This window comes from Vicugna pacos, chromosome 15, assembly GCF_048564905.1.
Source record: "Vicugna pacos chromosome 15, VicPac4, whole genome shotgun sequence".
Taxonomy (NCBI): domain Eukaryota; kingdom Metazoa; phylum Chordata; class Mammalia; order Artiodactyla; family Camelidae; genus Vicugna; species Vicugna pacos.
Genome location: NC_133001.1, coordinates 10027426 through 10048928, shown reverse-complemented (window position 1 = coordinate 10048928; position 21503 = coordinate 10027426). Strand labels below are relative to the sequence as shown.

General features: G+C 41.0%; 1 protein-coding gene across 8 annotated transcripts in view; it reads right to left on the bottom strand.

The window, feature by feature from the left end:
- Positions 1-21503, bottom strand: part of AAK1 (AP2 associated kinase 1) — a 193419-nt gene that overhangs the window by 8665 nt on the left and 163251 nt on the right. For 2 of the 8 annotated variants that reach the window (XM_072937602.1, XM_072937603.1), the window contains 2 exons: positions 8593-8676; positions 6107-7597 (listed from right to left, as the gene is read on the bottom strand). The exons of 2 other annotated variants lie outside the window; for them this stretch is intronic. In XM_072937602.1, coding sequence (XP_072793703.1) covers positions 7503-7597; positions 8593-8676 — 179 coding nt within the window. In that variant the 3' untranslated portion in view covers positions 6107-7502. Of the gene's footprint in view, positions 1-6106; positions 7598-8592; positions 8704-10326; positions 10438-11841; positions 11944-12921; positions 13024-21503 lie in introns of those variants that run through there. 4 more of the 8 variants (XM_072937600.1, XM_072937596.1, XM_072937601.1 and 1 more) reach the window with 4 other exon arrangements.

Here is a 21503-nt window from a genome sequence, read left to right as displayed (position 1 = left end):
TTCAAATAAAAGGGGGGACAGAGAAGTTTTCCAAAATAAGATTTGCTAAGCAAAGTGGTGCAAAAGGTCCCCCCAAACTCCTTGAATCACTTTCTAACATAGTATCAGCCAAAGTTTTCAGTTCCCAAAACTAAGGCACAACTTCTCATCTTCCAAAACCACCCTAAAAGTTGATGTTCTTAAGCTGGTTCTGTGGGAGAGCAAACTGTCTCTCAGGAAAAAAGCTCGTAAATTTAGTCAAGCCAATGAACAACTCTGGCACCTTATGGACCAATAATGAAAATGAACACCAGTTTGAGTGGAGTTAGTGTGTTGGGGAAATTTATATTAAATTTAGTCCAATCAAATTGTGTGCACAGACCTCTAAAAAGTAGCCACCTACAGAACGAGGGGCATCTTGTATGCCTGCGTTGTTAGATTACATTTTGAAAACTGTAAAGTACCAAGTAGAGGTGCCCATGTCCGGGACAGGTTGGAAGGACATTCCTAACCTCAAATCACCTGTAAATCTGCCAACTCAGAGCATACTCTGTGACCTTCATGCCGAATAACTGGAAAAATCATACCTCTATTTCCAACAACTTAAAAAAATTTACAAACATAGTCACACCAATATTGTAGCATCAAGTTTGAAGGGAGAACTAGTCTCCAGTTGTGCAAAACCAGGCCAGTCCTATTTCCTATCTCTCAACATGAATTTGCTTCATGGGATTGGACAACTACATTTAAAGGATTCTCTTGAGAAGGCCAAGCGTCTTAACCTTTCCATTCTTTTTAGAGAAGGTGCGAATGTGACCAAGGCTGAGAGCCACCACCCTTTGTCGCTCTCCAGGCCTGGAGGGCCGGAGACCCAGGAAACATGGTGGGCGTCGGGAGCTCAGACTCCACACTCCTTTGGGGAATTCTGGTGGTGTTCATACAAGAAACAAAGTAGTCAAGAGAAGGAGTGATTCTAAACACTAAACCTGTTGGTAGTTAGAGGGTTTTTTTTGGACTATGACTGTGTTCTTGTAGGGAGGGAAAAGCATGTGTTTCCAAGGTGAACAGTCCCTGTATGTGAAGACAGCCTTGTACTGTCAGAAAAACATGTTTGAAGCAGTCTGCCTACTAGCAATGAAAGATTTGCACTAATTTAACCTCAATGCCTTGGCCCAGTTCCTTTGGAAACCAATGGCATGCATAGCAGATGCCCGGTGACCACAGAACTCAATAAAGCTAGCCAGTTTCTTTGGAGTGGTGGGGGTTGGGGAGGAGGGTTTATGGGGAGGGGGGGCTTAAACCCAAGATCTGGCCTCACAGGGTCATGGTCTTCCTTATCATGAAGCTTAAGATACAGCATTTTGTTCTAATTCCCTTAAATCAAGTCGTGTCTCTTTTTATTTCGGTTTAGCACGTTAAATTAAGCAAGAAGTCAAAACACACTTCTTTTTCTTGCTCTGATGCATGACTGTGTGCCAGGTTAATGGTAAGTGCACTTTTCGATACAACAGTAGGGATAACTGCTTTGAGACTCCAGATCATGTCGATTTAAGAAGAGCTTATATGCTTCAGAGGTAAGGAAAGGCATCCCCCAAAATATTCGATGATTTGGCAACCATCCTCACCACGTCCCTATAAATTTGCAAAGAAACCCGAAGTGCTGAATGATTTGGAATAGAAATTTTTATCTGATGGACACAGTGAGGGCCATCAGAGTGCTTTCTGAAAAAACCAAAATCTGAAGACTCAAATTTCCGGCTGGGTATCCCTTAGTGCGCTGTATCATGTGCGACCAGAATTTTACCTTCTCCCATCCTATAAAATGAAATAGTTAAAGTGGGTATCAAAGACACAATTCTTGCCAAAAACTGAAAATGAGGATTTGGGAGTATTGGGAAACCTTCTCATACAGTTAATTAGCAAATAGAAAGCAAAATATCCCTCGACCAGAACTTCAGAAATGCAGCACCAATTGAAACCCATACTCTCAAGAGCCAAATCAGGGGATGTACATCAAACTAATAATTCCCAAGACCTTTTGCTTAGATGATAAAATTAAGCGTTCGGTTCTACCGTATGTTGTGTAGTTGCGTTAAAACCCACGACTGGGGAAATAAGGGATTTGATGGGAACCAACTCTGCCTGGTGAGGCTGTGCGTCTCAAGCCAATGAAGCAATTAAATGGGAGCGATTTCTCCCTGGGCATAAAAGTGCTGTTGCCAACATATAAATGTTTAATTAAATTGGCCTGGGTATATTAAAGATTAAATTAGAGAAAGGTAGCTGCAAGTCTGTGCGGCCTTTTACAGCTCCATGCCTGGTCATGTCAGATGCAGGCTCACAGGTGTTTTACTCTCCCTGACTGCAGGGTGAAGCCACCGTAGCCAGGACTCATTAAAACGCCCCCCTGTGAGTCTCTCGTGTGTATCTGCCCTTCCCTTGTGCTCAGGTACCTCCTGTCACTCAACAGTGTGTTTCAACCCCTTTTGCAGAAGTGGGTTTTCAGATCAGGAGAACAGCAGCTATTTTAAATTATTTATATCTCTGAACATCATGCTCCCGTTTGAACAGATAAAAGTCTTTATTTTCCTGTATGTTTACATAAGAAATTTGTTTACAGCCTTTTTTTTTAATACAATACTTGTGTAGCAATGTTCAAATTTCACATTTTTACTGCATAAGATAGCTTTCGTGTACCTCTGTTTGCTTTGTCTTCTCGGGGAGGACAGGATAAAGACGTGTGGTAAATACACAGCCATGTGACAAGGGGTGTGCGACAGGGCAGAGGAGAAATACTCAGAGGAAAAGAGTAAACTGAGGACACCACAGCAACATGGGAACCAAGAACATCTCTTCCATTCTAGCAACGACCACCATTTGGTAATTTTGCATAGGTTATCCAAAGGACCTCTCTTCCCCAGCAGAGCGAAAGGAAACCCAGGAGTAACGAAACAGTATCTTGTTACAGATTATTTGCAATGGAGGCCATATGGGATTCATTCTGACTCCAGAAACCCAAGCACACCCAACTTTGGGAACATCTGGGAACAGGGAAAAGGAAATGGCTAACTTCGTGTTGGTGAAATTACAGTCTTTGGAGAGGAATAAAAGATAGCTTTGTAATATCTGGAGTGTTTCGGTAAAGACGCCATTTTAAATACCCCTCTGATAGTTTTTCTGTTCTGCCTGGCAGACTCAAGTTGACTTAATTTAATACTTCGGGCAATCCTGTCATTTGTATCCCTAAACCCTAAGTTCATGGCTACAGACACTGATAATTTTATAGACTGAGAAAGTTAAAGACTCCTGGAAATACAGACACACGTCAGCACAGGAGACTTTATTTTGGCTCAAGGTGTCTAGGGCGGGCATCTGTTGAGCTGAACTCATCCGCCTTCATACCTCTGGTCCACCCCAAAGGTCCCCTCGCTCCCACAGCACTGCTGAAGGCAGAACTGCTCCTGACCCGGGGGGAAGGTTGTGTTGGTCTGAATGAAAGTGATCATTTATCTGTCAGGGGAGCAGGAAAAAAGGATTAGAAACAAAACTAATATTTCATCTTGAGAAAAAAGAGGCTCTTTTCCTGGGTTTGTTCCCCTATAATTATTAGCAATACGAGTTCTATAATTCTCCTGTGGGAAGAGCCAAGCCCAGTATCAAATGACTCAGAACAAAGTGACAATCTCTTTCAGAGGTATTTTAAAACCCGTATCTTTCGATTTTCTAAACCATACTAAAGACAGGCGGAATCACACAAGTTCCCTTATTCAGAGTATTACAGAAATTAAGACTGATTATTGTTGCATTCCATTATAAGGTCCTCTCTGGGAATTTTCTGTGGATTACTTTTCTTACTCTCTTCAACAGTAACCACTCTTCATCTTAGGGGAGTGACTTAGCTTTTTGGAAATGTTACTCAAAACCAAGAGTGGTAGAAAAAGATCCGCACACTTTCAGATGCTGAAAGCGATACTAATTTTATAATAATACAACAGATTTTCCTATATTTTATTACTTTCCTTGATTGTATTTTTAGGGAGAGGAGTTTCATGTTATGTTATGTTAGTAACATAAATGGTGGCAGCATCGTTAGAATAAGTATTAGCTTCCCAAGTAAAACCAGATGCCTTTGAAGGGAACAACCCTCAGAATTCTGATATGTCTGCTAAAGAAATCATTAATGACAGTGATATTAAGTAGAAGTGTCCATTTAAACCGTATCTCCTCTGAAGCCTGTTTTTAAAAACACAAGGACTTGAATTTGGTGTCTAGTTATCTGAATGCTGTAAAGGGAAAAATAGCCCAATCTGTAATGTTTTCTGGTACAGTTATTACTTTTGCACATTTGGAATAAAAGCAAATCAGAAACATACGCTTTGTCCATTTTAAAATGGCAGATCGTTGATTATATAATTTAAAAGAACTGAAATCTTCTGACACTATTTTATTGGATTAGGGAGACGTGTGTGTGATATTAAAAACAGGAAAATCAATGCCCCAGACTCTGTGATGATTTATGTATCCATTCAGATAACCAGGAGAGAGAGCCATCCAGGTTAGCAAAAGTCCATTATAATTGTCTAAAATGTAAATACTGCTGCAGGAATAGTAAGAGCTACAGAAGATAACTGAAGAACATCAGGATTATATAAATCCTTCATCGTCCTCCCAAACCACACTAATACATACCTAGAACCACAGAATTCTATAATCTTAAAAACCATCTAGTCCAAACCCATCACGGTGTTGAGTGAGGAACGGCAGCTCTCAGAAGTGACGCCCCTGCTGAAGGCCACTCGGCCAGGGACTCAAAAAGCAGGAGGAGCTCCCGGGGGCGGGGGGGGGTGCTGTCCTGCACAGGCCTCTTCTCCCACCACCTGCGCCCGGTCCCTGACCTGGGAAACGAAGTGGATGGACCAGAGGATGGTCTCTAAGGTCCCTCTTGTAGCTCAGTCTACAGTTTCAAAGGTCTGTCAATTATTAGCACACGACACTCATCTCAAATAAACCCTTTTAGCTCAGAGGTGATGCTAAAAACTAAGGGAGGCCCTGTTTACCACGTCACTCACACATGTTCCTTAACAGAAGAGCAGTTCTCCCCTTTGAAACCCTACTCCTAAAGAATAAACCGAAGATAACTTCATGTCATTATCTCCCTCAGGCTTCCTCATCCAGTCTCTCTGGCTTCTAGTCTTTTCATTTTCATTAACATTCTCCATTAAGCTCTATTCAGCCAGATGACTAGATAATATATTTCACTGTGATTATGGGTAATACACGAAAGGGAACAATTTAGAGACACTTACCGAATTTCTAAACTGTACTCTTCACGGTTTCAGTTAAGTTGACAAACTAGACGTTTCGTTATATTTCTAACATGTATGTATGGAAAAAAAATCAAATTGGAAAACATAGGCATAAAACATTATTCTTATTTAAAAATAAACATCTCCTTCATTAGCTTATACATTCTTTCTATGTCCAGGAAAAAGAAGACAGTTTTGATCGTCAGCAACATTCCTGTCCATAAAGGGGCAAACCAAGTTCCACTTTCACTGCTATCTAATCACGGAGAGCTATTCAAGGATAGCTTTTTTTTTCACTCTTCAGCAGGAAGGCGGTGCCTCCCTCAATTCTGGAAATAATCCATTATCCTAAGAGAGACCTTTACTTACTGCATCTAGTTTCAGCCGGCACGGAAGTACTTAAAGTCAGGAGGAAGGCTGAAGGGTTCAGACTTTTCCTCTGATGCTTTTCAAAGGCTGCTCTCACATGGCTGGGGTCAAAGCTTGACCTCCAAAGCACAGCATTTCATAAGCTGTTGCCGCCGTTCAGCTTTCTTTTGTTTTTTTTTTCCCCCTTAAAGTGCAAACGTGAGGAAGAAGAAACACAAGTACCAGATAGGGAAATAAGCAAATGGACCTGGACTTTTATTGGGACACATCTGATCAACTAAGAGTTTCCCTTCTGATCATGGAAAATGCCACTCGAGGAAGAGACCCAAATGGGTTCTCTGTGCCCACCTCTTTTTCAAAAGGGCGGCTTTATAAAACAACTTTGCACGTATGGAAAAAATATATATACTTCAGTGAGTAAGGACATATACAGAGGGTAACCATGAGGCATGTTGTCACGTCAGTGAAGGGGCCTTTATTTATTTTACGAACAATATTCTAAGGTTAGTGAGGAACTACGCTTTGTTTTGTTTTTCATCTAGGAAGCCAAGGAAAACCAACTGAACGTATTTCATTGGCTGCATCCTTCAATTTAAACATTAGAGAGAAAGAAAGGTAAGTAGCCAGAGTCAAATGGTGCCTAGCTTGCCAGTATACTTATTTCTGATTATCTGAAAATAAACAACATGCTTATTCTACAAAGACAGAGGACCTGCTGAAAGCTTAGAGCAACACACACGTCTACTCAAAATGATTCCATATGTTACACCGCAGGATGGCTGTGTAGTTAGTTATACAAGGGAAAGAGATCAAAACCCTGTACAGACACCTGATATTAGACTTGAAACGCCAAGTGGAAACAGAACTATTCAGCGTCTTCATTTATACACAATTTACAATATTTGATTCAAAATAAAAATCACAAGAAAAATACATCTGTTTCTGCTACAATTCCTTCCCCTCCCCCATCCACCCCCCAGTGAAAAGTCTTCTAGTAAAAGGTATCATGTTACCACCATTGTCTTGTTTTGGTCTAATTCTGAGATCCCGGCTTGGGACAGGTGACACGAAAAGGAATGGCAATACTTGGGATTTATATACTGTACACATTTTATCCAAGGATCTCAAGTACTTGCAGTCACGTCTCCAGATCTGAGAAATCACGGTTCAATGGAAGCCAGAATGCTGGACGGATGCTGGGCGGTTGCATGGGGTGGAAAATCCCTTGGCTAAGTCTATGGTCAAACAAGGTCAAAGTTGGTTGGCTAGAGCTGGGCTCAATTTTTTCTTCTCAAACACAGACCATCGGGCAGTTTTACCCTGTCTTAAACCACACACCCATCTCCAGGGGACTGCCTAGACCAACCGAAGAAGCCATGTCCTCATGATAATGCAGCAGGATAAAAAGCAAAAACAGAGAAACACATTCAGCGTCTGGCCAAAGGAGACAGGGGTTGGGGAGGATTGATGTGGTAGGGCCATTCCTAGCAAGAATGAGACAAAGGTGTCAGTTCACTAGTTTCAATTACAGTGAAGCTTTTGGTGGAGTTGGTTCCAGCAGAGGTGAAGCTCATGGCATCTAGCATTTAATTTAAGCTAATGCTATTGAAGGAGGGTAATGAGAAAACACAGCAAACTAACAGGGAGGAACTGGCCAAGGACTATCTGGAGGGCCAAAGTGATTTTCTTTCCTTATCATTTCTATAGGAGAAGGCAAGGGGTAGGAGGTTAGGGCTAGAGGGCCCCTGATTTGCAGATTAAAAAAAAAATCATTTTCTTATAACTCCGTAATGAAAACGTGTATTACGGCAGGAAGGTTACGGAACAGCATCTGCTACTGGGTCACGGTTACAGGTCTATGAGCTGGTCCACCAGCAGGAGAGACCTGGCTAGGTTGGGAAGACTGGACTCAGAGCTCCCACTGCTGTTTCTAGAGTGCCCACCTGGAAGTGGAGAGATAGGAGTTCAGTACAAAACACAGAGGGTTAAGGTTTAGATGTGCAGAGCAAGCAAAGGAGAAAACAAAACAAAACAAAACAAAACCCTAGAGGAGCAACAGTTTACACTTGCAAACTCTCACATGTTAAGTTTACACTTGCAAACTTTTTTACATGTTAATTTTGAAAACATGTCAATTAGCTGTCCACCACCTCCCACCAAGAGTTTCAGGCACCGGCTCTACACCGACTCCAGGCAGGAGACCTTGCAAAGAGGATGCTGTCTTCAAATGAGTATCTATGTTGCCTAAAAACTGCTGGCTGTATGCTAACTTCCTGGTAATATCAACTCATCTCCCTCATAAGATAAAAATCAGTAATGTTTTATTTGGGGAGGACTTAGTTATTAAGATTACTGCATAAAAACATGCTCTAAAAATAGAGAGCTGGTCCTATGGCAATTCAGCGTTTTTATGGCATCTTCAAATGATTTCAATCCGTCAAAGAGGAAAAAGGATGTTCCACAAATGTCCTAAAGATGCAAACGGTATCAAAGCACCACTGTTCACCTCTTTGGGAAGAATATTTATTGTTCTAAATCATGAATAAAAAATGAATAATCAAGAATAGATTGTTCTAATCATGATTTAGAAATGTTTAGTGCTTTTTTTTTTTTTTGATATACACCTTCAGGTTTCCACTGACTGGAGATCACTTTATTTTTAGCTTGATACTTTGTAAAAACCAGGTTTTAGTCAAGCTATTGGACACTTTTCTTCTTTTTAAATAAACACCATGGTCATGCTCTAAGATAACCTGTATCAGCATCTTTATCTGTATCTCCATCTGTCTACACTGGTCCAGCCCACAATGATGGCCATTACCCCCACTTTCCTTCATTAAATGTTGATGCTTTTTTCCCCCTTGTAGATTAAGTACATTCCTATTTTGAAAAGAGCTGATGTCAAGCTCCTCTCTTTTCCCCATTCTCTCTTTCTTACCTTGTGGATTTTTGGTTATCAATACAGGAATAGGGTCAAACTCATCTTCTGCCACCTTGTCCGAGCCCTCAGGGACATCAAAACCTGAGATGAGATTATTATCTTCTGCAGCTTAATACAGAACGCAAGTACACAAGCAGAAACAACAGAGGTAGAGATTAGCAAAGGATAGAACACATCGGAGGCACAAAGTTCCCAACTGTACAATCCCTGTGGTTTTTAAGGGTGAAAATGCTTATTTTCCCGAGTTGAAATATAAGCAGTAAAGCTGGAAGACTTAGGGAAATAGAAAAACAAATGCTTTAGAGCTGGCCATGTTAATTAAGACTTTCATAAATGAGAAGGGCGAAGGGTTACAGAAAGGGTTCTCTGTACCATTATAAGGCCATTAAGTGCAGTTCATGTGAGAGACCTCTTCAATGTCAGTAATACACAAAGGCATGGGATTTAGTCATTTATTCTTCTTTATTGAGCAAACAGAGGCCAGAAGAACAATATTCAGAAAAACTCAAAACCCGGGACAGTGGGGAGACAGTCACCCTTTAAGAAGTAACCATTTTATACAAGGCAAACCAAATACTTCTGAAAGAACTTGCTGCTCTGAGATCAGGAGAAGAAAAAGACTTTCAAACTCTGATGCCTCAGGAATGTTCGGGCCCAAGATCACATGCACTGAGACTCCAAGCAGAAGTTTGTTAGGAATTCTTCTCCATTCGAATTAGGGCTCTCCTCCAAGAAGTGCTAGCTGAACACCTATTTTGCAAGAGATGCTTCTCTATAATTACACTTTGCTGCTGATACCCTCCTGCCAGACATAATTGGCTAAATAGGTAACTTCTCTCCACCTGCTCTATAAAAACATAATCATTTTAATGCTGTCAAGGGTAAAAACAAAAACTCAGCTATTACTGTTGCAAACCACAGGCTAATTATTTTTTAGTCATCTTGGGAAGGCTACTTGCTTGAATTTCCTTCAGAAAGGACTTAAAGCTGTTTCTTTGTCTGTATGTATCTGCTCCAGCCAGAAAACCACTTTCACTCTAAGCACAGAAAGAAGTTTAGTGAATGCCTGCGTACAGTAAGCCAGGCAGAGTGCCTGTCACTCTCACAAACTACTCACTGAACAGAACACAATTCAAGCTACCTCTGTCCAGCAGAATTTCAAACCAGTGAACCCAAGACTAAGAAATGAAAACAGTAGTTTAGAAAGAGAGACCCAGTAACTAACTAATCATGACTCAAAGGTTAACTGAAATTCAAAACTTTTACAAGATCAATCTTTGAGGACTGACCTTTGAGGAATGGTGCCTTTTCCTTTATTGTAGTAATCACTATCAAAAAACTTTAAATCTGATTTAATGAAGTAATTTTCAGTTCTAAGGTCAACGGGCATCTAATTAGAGTCAGTCAGTGGGCAGTCCCCTCAACCACCCACCTGAGCTGCCTGCAGACGTCTGCAGCTCTGTCTTTAATAGAAAGCATGGGATGTCTGCACTCCGGGCAACTGCCCCAAAGCCCTGTCTCCGCAATCTGTTGTCCAAGCCTTATTAAATATTCTTACCGAGAGGGATTTTAACCCAGGGGCTAAGAGTACAAGCTCATTTTCTACTTAAGGAGGGGTTAAAAAAAAAAAAACTTCATTAGCAAAGACTTTTGTTAAGGAAAATTCTCAGGAGTGGATCAGTTTTTCTCCTCTAAGGATACCCGTGGGCCCGACAAGAGGGAAGCATTTACCTTTATGGGCCGGAGCAGAGATCGCTATTGGGGCGAACTCCTCCAGCAGGTCAGTAGTAGGGTTAGAAAGCAGAGAGCAATCAATCAGGGAATCCTCCCCGGTGAGAGAATCTGAGTCCAAATTGACAGCATCCCAGGTCAGTGACGGCATTAAATGGCACACACAACAATAGCATGGGATTAGGTCTGAGCCTTTCAGTTACCGCATTTACATCGTACATACAAGCCAAAGAGAGAAAGAAAACCAAAAGAAACACCTTACGCACTCTGGACTTTCATCTCTAGAAACATGTATTTCTCAATTCCTCTTAAAGGTAATACACAAACACGGAAGGAATTTTTTTTTTTTTTTTTTTGGCTCAGAGGTTGGGCTGGTTAAGCAAGTAAGTGATTTGGATGCCAATAAAACTGGTAATCCAATTCTCAGCAAAGGCCATTTGGGAAAGAGGACTTTGCAACTAAAGTTTCCCTTATACTTTCACTAAACATTCATTAGAAAAAGTTACTAGAGGATGAGGAATCCAGGCTGACTGGAAGGGGGCTGTCCCTGGCTTATTATTAGCAGAATATGGCATGATTGAGCAGCTCCTTCCAGATCCCCATCCAAAATAGAATGATATTGCCTCTTATTGGTATTCTTTAATAATTGGTATTCTTTAAATTTGAGTCGCTCCTTTGAACACATGATGAAGGAACAGAAGGAAGACAAAATTCAGAGTTCAAGTATTTTGACATATGAATGGTTTTCTGGGGAAGTTTTCTAGGAGAGAAGAACGAAGTAAGCACAAGGTAAAAGAACCGTACTGTCTTCTATGCTAATTTTTTTTCCAACCTGGATGAGCTTATTCTCACATTTCCTAGACTTCTAATTATTTCTGTTGCAAGTTAGCAAACTGGACACTTTCTAGGCAATTATGGACTCAATACAAATGAAAGTTATCCAATCTGTATTTAAGGAATCTGCAGTTAAGGAATTCTACTAAGAGTCAGCTTTGAAATTAAGGCGAAAGCAGTAAGGGAACCAGGGAAGATTTCAACTATGCTTACAATTTAATAGTAAATCACCTTGATATGATTAAAGCTCTGTGTTGGGAACAGAATATCAACATACATCACAGGAACCCCCACGGACATCGCTGACATTGTTAGATAGGAAACACTGCTCGGCGCCCGGAAGGAGTTCCAGGCATCCTTATAGCTCAGCAGAGATCTTTAATTAAGGAGGTAGAGGGAACATGCCACCAGTGGGGAAAAATCTCAAATAAAGGGCTATAACCAAGGAAAGCCCAGGGGTCACTCTACAAAGAACATGGCTCCAAAAAGTACTCTGCTCTTGAGCGAGGAAACACGTCGCTCAACATCTAGAAGCTGGGGCCATAATAATGCAGAGCATCACTCTGGGAGGAAGTAACCAGGCTGCGGAACAAGCCCAGGGCCATTTGCCGCCGGGGGAGAGACTGACTCTGAGGGCTCCCCACAATGACCAGTCCCTGCAGCTTCAGAGTCCTGACTGACCTGTGCGGTTCGAGGTCACGGATTCCGTCTGAGATGGGAGGCGCTGGGGCACCGGGGGCTCCAGTCCCGGAATGAGACTCTCAACAGCCACGTCAGCTTTTTCTTTTGTAACAGAGCATTAAGAAAGGAGAGGAGAAGGAAGGGGAATCAGAAGGTTCTTTGGACAATTCTGAGAAGACCTTCTACATGTCGCTAAAATGTCAGTCTCAGGCAAGACGGGAAGCGCAGCAAGTTGCTTTCTTTCTGCTGCTTTGAGTGTCTGGGCTTCACTGACTGAGCATGTGCGTGCAAGGCTAACCACCGTGGCTGGTCTCGGTGATTCTCGGTCTTTATAACCAAATGCAGACCTCAAACCACCCAAGATCTCTTACATGCCAGAAGACAAAGGCTCAAAGGCAGCTATCAATACCTTCTGGTAATTTTGCTTTTCATAAGGGAAAAATTTGGAAGCAAAGATGCCCTGTGCTTTGCAAAGGCCACTAGTGCATCTCAAATCCCACGCCATGATGTAGCTGGAGATATCCTTTGCTGCATGACACCCCCCAGCTGGAGGCCCAAGTCTCTGTAGGGTCATGGCATTTCTGAGCTCTGGGACTTTGTGCCCCTGGAGTACAAGGGGCCCTGGATTCTACTCATGGGGCTTCACCGCGGGCCAAGTGTTTTCTGGGTTACTGATATTTGGCACACATGGAACCCTTCTGAAGAAGAATCTGCAAAAGGTAGAGTCCAGCTCAAAACCAACTTTCTTCATGAAGTTTTTGTAACGAAATGTGAATTTTTCCACATTCCTTCTCATTCGTGAGAAATTCACTCTGGAAATCTCAGCGTTTCAAGAAAGGCATAAATAGCAGCGTTGTGGTGCTGGAAGGCAGAGAAAACACTTGGTTTGGGGTAATAACAAGGGAGATTAACTAGCCCTGGCTTCTCGGTTAGCACAAGGCATCGCTCCCACACGGGGCGGCCTCGTGGCATTTCTGCTCCACATCAGGGCTACTCAGTAGGGATCTGTTAACCAGCTGTCATTCTTGAAACAGACACACACATCATGCATGACTGAAGAAACAGAGATGATGACTTTACCAATTACAGCATCAGAAGTGCTACCAAAAGGATCTGCCATAGGCAAGAGGTCGGGGAGCAGAAGAGAAGTGTCAGGAGATTTGAGTCCCTCAATTAGTTTTTCTAGGTTGGGCAGAGAGGGAAAGAGAAAGCAAAAATGCAATGAGATATTAAAGTAAGCTGATCATTTACCATTTTCTATGCAAACACATCTTAGGGGTCAACATTTTGTACTGATTCAGCCTAAAACCGAACACTGCCAATATCTTGTTAAAAACAGGCTTTCAAAGTTCAAAGTTTAAAAATGATTATTTTCCCAAATGAAGCAGTCACCTTGCAAGGCATTCAAGATGTGGCCCTGAGTTTGTTTTTAAATTTGAGGTATAGTTTACGCAGAATAAAAGTCACCAGTTTTCAGTGTACAATTTGATGGATTTTGACAAACATACACATAAACACCACGGAACTAATGATGTAGACCATCATCCAAAAAAGGACCTCTGTGCCCCTTTCTAGTCAATGCCTTCCTCTCACCCCCAGACCGTGGCAACAAAAGATCTGCTTTCTGTCCTGAAAGCTTTGCCTTTTCTAGCATTTACTGCACAGCATGTAGGCTTTTCTGATGTCCTTCACCTAGTGTAATGCTTCTGAGATGCCTCCATGCTGGGGCACGTATCAGTGTTCGTTCTGTTTTATTGCGAGTCGTGTTCCATCATATGAATATTTTTGAACATCAACATTTTTGTTGATTCATTCACCAGTTGATGGACATTTGGTTGTTTTCAGTTTTTAGCTATTAAAAACAAAGCTACCATAAACACATGCATATAAGTCTTTGTGTATTCATATCTCTTCCTGCGCTTACTTTTGAATCTCTCTCTCTTTTTTTTTTTTGACTTGCGTTTATAAATGGTTTATAACTCAACTGAGAGAAGCAATGAAACCACACCTAAGTTAACTTCCACAATCATCTGTTGTTTCCAACTGAGAGCTTGTAACACGCCTGGTACTCTATTATAGGCTGTCAAATCTCACAAAATTCATGTAAGCCTGTAGATAGATTACTTTTGATGTCTTCTGGCTAAGAAACAAAAGGACATCAGAAGCCACCAGATTTGTCACAACACGCACACATTAAGGTTCCTTCCCAAACCATTCCTTTACCCCAATCCACCAACAGCTCTCTACCTTTAACCTATTAAAAGTTGAGCATTAACTTGACACAAAATAATGAGTCATGGACTCAATTAAGAGCTCTTACTTCCTCTTACTTACAAAGAGACTGAGGCCACATAAATTTTATAATCTGCCTAGTTAAAGGCCTGTCAACAATGTTTTTTTCTAGCACAGAAATAAACTGCCATTAAGAGAAAACTAAAATGAAAATGTTTGAAAAAAATGAAGTGACTTAAAGTTCAAGTATGTGTATATAACATTTTAATGAATCTGTATTCTTCTGGGCTGCCAGGAACCAAGATCAGCAAAGATGAAACTGAAACTCATCCAGGGATAGAAATAAAATTTTAGGTGATCTGTAATGTAGGTGATCTGTAACTACACAGATGAAACAATAGATTTTAGTGTCTTGGCAAGATAATTTGCTTTGATATAATTACCACACTACAGAAAAAGATATTTTTATATGTGAAACCAATTTACCACCTTTGGAGTATAAAACATGCAGATATCTTTGAATTAAATAACAATACACTACATTTCTCATTTATACTTGATTTATATTGAAGAAAGAAAGGAAGAAAGCAAACAGCCTCTTAACAGCAGGGGAAAAAACCCGAAGTACTAACCAAGTAGACAAGTGTAATGACATTAGCATTGATCTTGATTAATTGATGGTTTTCCCCCCAAATCGAATTTTTCATTATTTTGAATACTAGCTTTTGCTTTATTCCCCACTAAAAAGCTCCTTTCACTTAGAAAAAAAGGTAATTATCTGCTTCTTTTACTTTTCAGCGCTCAGATATTTGCAGTCTTGTGAAGCTCTGGATGAAAAGTAAAAATTACTCGTTCGTCTTTCACACAGCACTTTCATACAGATACGTTCATACAGTTCGTCTCGGCCTCTCCAGTGACTGGCTGTGCTCCTGGGCCAGTTCCTTAAACTTCTGATCTTATTCCTCATCTGTAACAGGGAGACACCTCTCCCTAACCTTTTTCTCATTAGTCACTCTAGCATCATCTCTAAGCCTTTCCCCACCCTCCCTGTAGCATTAGAACTTTCTGGAACACTCTGCTTTCAATTCTCTTGCAGCCCTGAAGGCAGGGAAGATGTCTTCTTAATCTCTGTGTCCCCTGTTCCAGGCTCCTTCTCGTCCCCTGTCACTGGGGAGGTGGGAGGTGCGGGGAATAGGGGATTAGCTGCGGAAAAGCCAGGTTCTTCAACAAAACTCTAATTCTTTTATTAGCCACTAGCAAGAAGCATGAGGGGGTGAAAAAGCACGTGTGTGCATGCATGAGCACCTGTGCGGGGTGCGCGGATGAAGTGGGGTGGGGGTGGGGCAAGTCGCTGAATTTCGGGAAGTTTATTTTCTGACCAAACCTCAAAGTACAAGGCTGTTCACAACGATAATTTGGTCATTGCTGCTTAGGAATATTCTAATACTGGAGCTGTAGGAGGGAGCAACAGAGATCAGAGTAATACCAGGCAGAAAACTGGGAATGAGAGTCCAGGGCCACAGTGTAAGGAAGGAAGACAGCACGTGCAGAAATGGGTTCTGTCACGCCCAGCGCCCCTGCGGTGAGAAGGCTCTCAGTCACTCAGTGCCGACCCCCAGGTGCTATGATAACAATGGTCGTCACTTGTATTTGTAGAGTTCGAAGTCAAACATTTTCATTTTTTATTCACAAAAAAGCCCTGGGGCTGGGGATCCTGATACAGTTGAGGACAATAGACATCAGAGGCTGTGGAATGTGTGACTTGCCCAAAGGCACAGATGAGACACGGGAGCCCCTAGACTTGACTTCAAAGCTCCCTCCACATGCTGCCTACAGTGTCTGCTATCTCCATAAACAGAGGAGAAAGGGTTTTCACCCAGAGAGGGTCCTGTGCACAACGGTCAAGTTATAAAAGATATGTTAACACTGGAAAGAACCTCAGATCTTATCCAGTTAGCCTTCTCATTTACAGATGAGGAAACAGCTCCAGAAAGATGAAGAACTTGCCTAAGATCTTACAGCAAGTAAGCCACAGAGCTGGCCAGGACTAGGACCCAGATCTTCTACGGATGGAGACTCATTCTTCTGGTTCAACTAAGGCTTTGATTGCCTTAAAGTGTACGGACTCTTAGAAGATAAATTTAAAGCTATTATTGGTCATTTTTGGTCACTGTAAATGAAGACTTTGAGAAGAGAATGTAATGGGAGGGGAAAGAAAGGCTACAGACTTTAAATCACAGCCTCCCAGGGGCATCAGGGTCTGGCCTTGGTATCTCTCATTTCCATTTTCTCCCTTACACTTTTATACAAACACTGAGGCCATGTATCACGATGAGGGGGTTGGGGTGGGTGAGCAAGAGCAGAGAAGTGGGTGGTGGATTTAGCAAACTGCCAGAAGCATTCTTTCAGATCTAAAACCTCCATCAAGCTCCATGCCAGCCTATGACGACGTGCTGCTATGTGATGAACAAGGACTTAATTTGACATGAATCATGGGAAATGGCTTTGCTGGATGCAAAAACAAAACCCATCTTCTGGGACAGTTCATATCCAAAATGTACAAAGACTCAAACTCCACTTCTCAATCATACAAAGAGACAGACCAATGAAACGCAGAAATAACTCACAAATTGCATTCTGCAATGATTTAATCCTCCTAAGCAACATTTCACAAGGGTTTTCCACCTCCTTTGTGTTAGAAGCACAAGTCCATGACCCCATCATATTCCAGTATATGTCAAAAGCAGTGGACAATTCTGGATAGAAGAAAATGGTCCAGTTTGGTATCAGTTCTTAGGCTGACTCAGCTATTTTTAGAACTGGCTTCAGATTCTAAATATGTGTGTGTGTGGTCAGCAGGGGTGAGGCGGGTGGGAATTCCTGGCTTTGGGGAAGGTATTATTCAGGTATTTAATCTTTTATTGTGATGTTGTACATTTTCATCTGGGGTCTATAAAATCCCCCCAAATACATAAGCAATATGAAAGAGTCAAAGAGCCTGAATTTAAGTTAGTAAAGTTGCCTAGTTTTCTAAGCATCAGTTTTCTTAAATAGAGGGTAAGAATTACTTTTAAAGACTGTCAGGACTACATGGGCATATTTATCAGAATTAATGTGTGTGTATGTGTATAAATGAAAGTGCTTAATATGTAAAAGAGGATTAACTTCTCTTTTAAGTAAGAGGATTGGATGAGGGGTCACCAAGCCATAGATGCCTGAGATTACAGTAATGCAAACAGGTGAAGTTCTAGATTCTACTCAAATGCCTTGGGATGAGAACAGAATAAGCAGAGTTCCTTAAGAAAAGTGACACATGTGGCAGGAGGCAGCATGGTCTAACAGGGAGGAAGGAAAGGGACTCAGAGGCAGGGGACTTGGTTCTACACTGTTTTTGTGGCACTTTAAGCAAATCACTGTGTCTCTCTGGATCTAGGTTTTTTTTTTTAATTGAGTTATAATCAGTTTACAGTGTTGTGTCAATCTAAGTTTTCTTACTGATAAAATGAAGATAAATTAAAGGTCTTATCCACCTCTAGAAGTTCAATCATCCAACGAGAGGGAGAAAAGAGGGAAGTAGGAACTGGTTGCTTAGAAGATGGACCACTTAGCACTATTTACAAGAGCTGAATCATGGAAACAACTTAAACGTCCATCGACAGATGATTGGATAAAGATGATGTGGTGTACTTATACAATGGAATACTACTCAGCCATAAAAAAGAATAAAGAAAGTCATTTGCAGCAACATGGATGGACCTGCAGATCGTCATTCTAAGTGAAGTTAGTCAGAAAGAGAAAGAAAAATACCATGTGATATCACTTATACGTGGAATCTAAAAAAAAAAGGACACAAACTTATTTACAAAGCCGAAACAAACTCACAGACATAGAAAACAGACTTACGGTTACCAGGGGGTAAAGGGGGTGGAAAGGGATAAATTGGGAGTTTGAAATTTGTACCTCTTGGGAGTGATGGAAATGTTAGGTATCTTGATTGTGGTGGTGGTTTTACAGGTGTATACATCTAACAAAAGTCATCAAATTGTACATCTGAGATATGTGTTGTTTTCTGTACAGAAATTATACCACAATAAGGTTGTTTTAAAAAGACGAAGAAGATGGACTGCTTAGAGATGAAACTGGAGATGTGAACTGATAATAACTGCGGAGAAGGACACTGAGAGGGTTCCTAAATGACATGGGCATGAGTTAAAAATGAGTGGTCCCATGACCACAATCTGTTCCTTCTTAGGTCTCTAGGGCTCCCGAATAAAAATGAGTCAGGTTAAGAGCTTAGAAAAGCACTGAAATCATGGTTAAAACCAAAGACTGAGAAGGTGGACTCCCTGAGAAAAATGGGATGCAGAATTAGTTAGCCTGGATAGTGGAAATCAAGCATGCTTTTAAAGGAGAGGATTGTTAGTACTTTGCAATTAAGGGGAGAAGTGAGAGGAAAGGTCTCCTCTTCTGAGCACCTCCCATCTCCTATTAAACATGAGTGGTATTATGTTTAATTATGTGGCATTAACACAAAGGGACTACGAGAAGAGAGAAGGAGGTAGTGGCTAGAGTTGAAAGTAGGAATTAATCCATTTCAGATTCTTATATTTCTCCTTTCAAGACTTAGTCATTGAAAATATAAATCTCAAGGCAAGAAGGTACTAAATCTTTCATAAACCAGTCTAAGGTTAGATGATCAGAACCACTTCCTGGCAGAAGACTGGGATAGACTGCAAGCTGTGAGCTTTCTCTCTTTTAAAATATCAAAAGTGAGGATAGACATCTATTTACACAGCTACGGAGACTAAGGGCTTGCTCAAGGCTTATTCCAACCCTAATTATAGGACGAGGACCGAGAGGAGGAAAGCAGATTGAACGAACAAACACCAAAGAGCCTCATGCAAGTCCCATGAAAAAAGATGTCTTGGCTGCTACAGTTTTTGTGGCTTTGGAAATTTACATCTTGTCTGACTTGGGGCGTAAGCCCTGAAGTTTTGTAATAAGACATGCTGTTTTTAAATTGTAGTCACTCTAAATAACTCCTATCGCTGAGAAGCCAGACACTAAACCATCTGCGACATCTGCAAGCTGGAATCAAAAGCCAACCACCACGACCCATTCCAAGTCCATTTAGAGAACTGAGTCTGTGGGAAGATAAACTTTCCAGAGCAAAGACACACACTATGGTCAACCCTGGACTTTTCAGTATCACCAGACAGCAGCTGGAAGTGAGGAAGATGCCAAGCCAATCGCTCTGAGAGGAACGCCTCTCTTGACTAACAAACCACTAAGAAAACATGGCTTCTCTTGCCTACTTTTTAAGTGAAGACAGAGTGCAATAAATCAGAAACCACTTTTTTAAAAAACGCTGTTAATTCTAGGAAGTGGCACTTACGGGGTAACAAATGCATTCTTGCTTAGTCTTGTGGAACACTGATGTTGCAAGGTCAGTATGGAGGGGCTGCTATAAAAATCCTTTCCTCAAACTCTTGAGCACTGCTGGTGGGAAGGTAAAAAGGCATAGCCACTGTGGAAAACAGTAAGGCAGTTCCTCAAAAAAACGAAAAACAGAATTGCCATAGGATCCAGCAATTCTATTTCTGAGTATATACCCCAGAGAATCTTGAGTCTTGAGGAGATACATGCATACTCATGCTTACAGAAGCATTATTCACAACAGCCAGACCCTAGGAGCAACCCATGTGTCAATTAACAGTTGAGTGGATAAACAAAATGTGGAACATACACACAACAGAATATTATTCAGCCTTGAAGAAAAAGGAAATCCGATACATGCTACAACATGGATGAACCATGAGGAGATTATGTTAAGTGAAATAAACCAGTCACAAAAGGACAAATATTGTATAATTCCACTTAGGTGAGGGAGCTAGAGTAGTCAAATTCATAAAGAGAGATAAAGTAGAATGGTAGTTGCCAAGGGCCTGGGGTGGCAGAAGCAGGAATGAGAAATCGTTTAATGAGTAGAAAGTTTCAGTTTTGCAAGATGAAGAAACGGTCTGTGGATGAATGGTGGTGACGGTCATGAAGAGTATGATGCACTTAATGTCACTGAACTGTCCACTTAAAAACGGGAAAGTCTGTGTTACGGATATTTACCATGATTCTAAAAGATCATTAAACCTTGCCACCAATTTTCACAGCAAATTCTTCAATCTTCTCTACCATATTTTAAAACTCTGGGACTACCTCTATGGTATCTGTTCCCTAATGCAAATAAAAAACAAAATAAATGAACACATGGCATAGGAGCATAATGAAATACTCTGAGTCCACAAATGCTCGTGCTGTGATTTTTTTTATGCCAGGTTTTCTACAAAAATTTGTTTTATGATGCTTTGGAAAACAAAAATGAAAGAAAGAAAGAAAGAGAGGAAGGGAGGAAGGGAGGAAGGGAGAAAGGAAGGAAGGAAGGAAGGAAGGAAGGAAGGAGGGAAAGAAAGAAAGAAAGAAAGAAAGAAAGAAAGAAAGAAAGAAAGAAAGAAAGAAAGAAAGAAAGAAAGAAAAGAAAGAAAGAAAGAAAGAAAGAAAGAAAGAAAGAAAAGATCCAATTAGCCAGTGCCCCATTCACCCACAGTTCAACAGTCATTAATATCAAGGAATTATACTTTAATGGCTCTCAGTTGTGCAAAGCTCATAGGTTATAAGAGTAAGTTTCATTTCTTTTTTTTAAAGAGCTGTTTCTTCTCTTAATATTTTATTTATTTATTATTGTATTATTTAATTATTTTATTTGGGGAGGGGGAAGGAAATTAGGCTTATTTATTTTTAGAGGCGGTACTGGGGATTGAACCCAAGACCTCATGCATGCTAAGCATGTGCTTTACAACTTCAGCTATACCCTCCCAACTAAGTTTCATTTCTATAAGAGAAAAATATCATTGCTAAGACTTTCTGGCAACTAGGACTGTCTTACTGGGAAAAAGAACCCAGGAACAAAGCTGTGAAAGCACTTCCTATCTTTATACTAATTTAAAGTTCACAAAGCAATTTCAAATACGTGATTTTATCTGAACCGCAAAGCCACTCCATAAGGTAGGTTTTACTATCGCCAGTTCTGAGGAGGAAGACAACACAGAGTTTGGGTCATCTGATCAAAATCACCTTGCTACTTAGTGGCTGGAACCAGGGTCTTACAGGTTCAAATCCATTCTTGTATTTCCCTAAACCTTAAATTTAGCTGTCTGGTCAAAGGCTTTATAGATCTGGATCTGTCCCTAAACGACCACTCCCTGCGTGGGGGCTGTGGGCCATGTGGAGGAAGGCGGAGCAGGAACAGCACCGTCACAGCCGCTCTAAGGCCTTACTTCCTCACTCATAAAGAGAGAGATTACCTGACATACCCACCAATCTGTACAATTTGTGTGATCGAAGGAAATTATACGTAAAACATTTTAAAAGCATAAAAT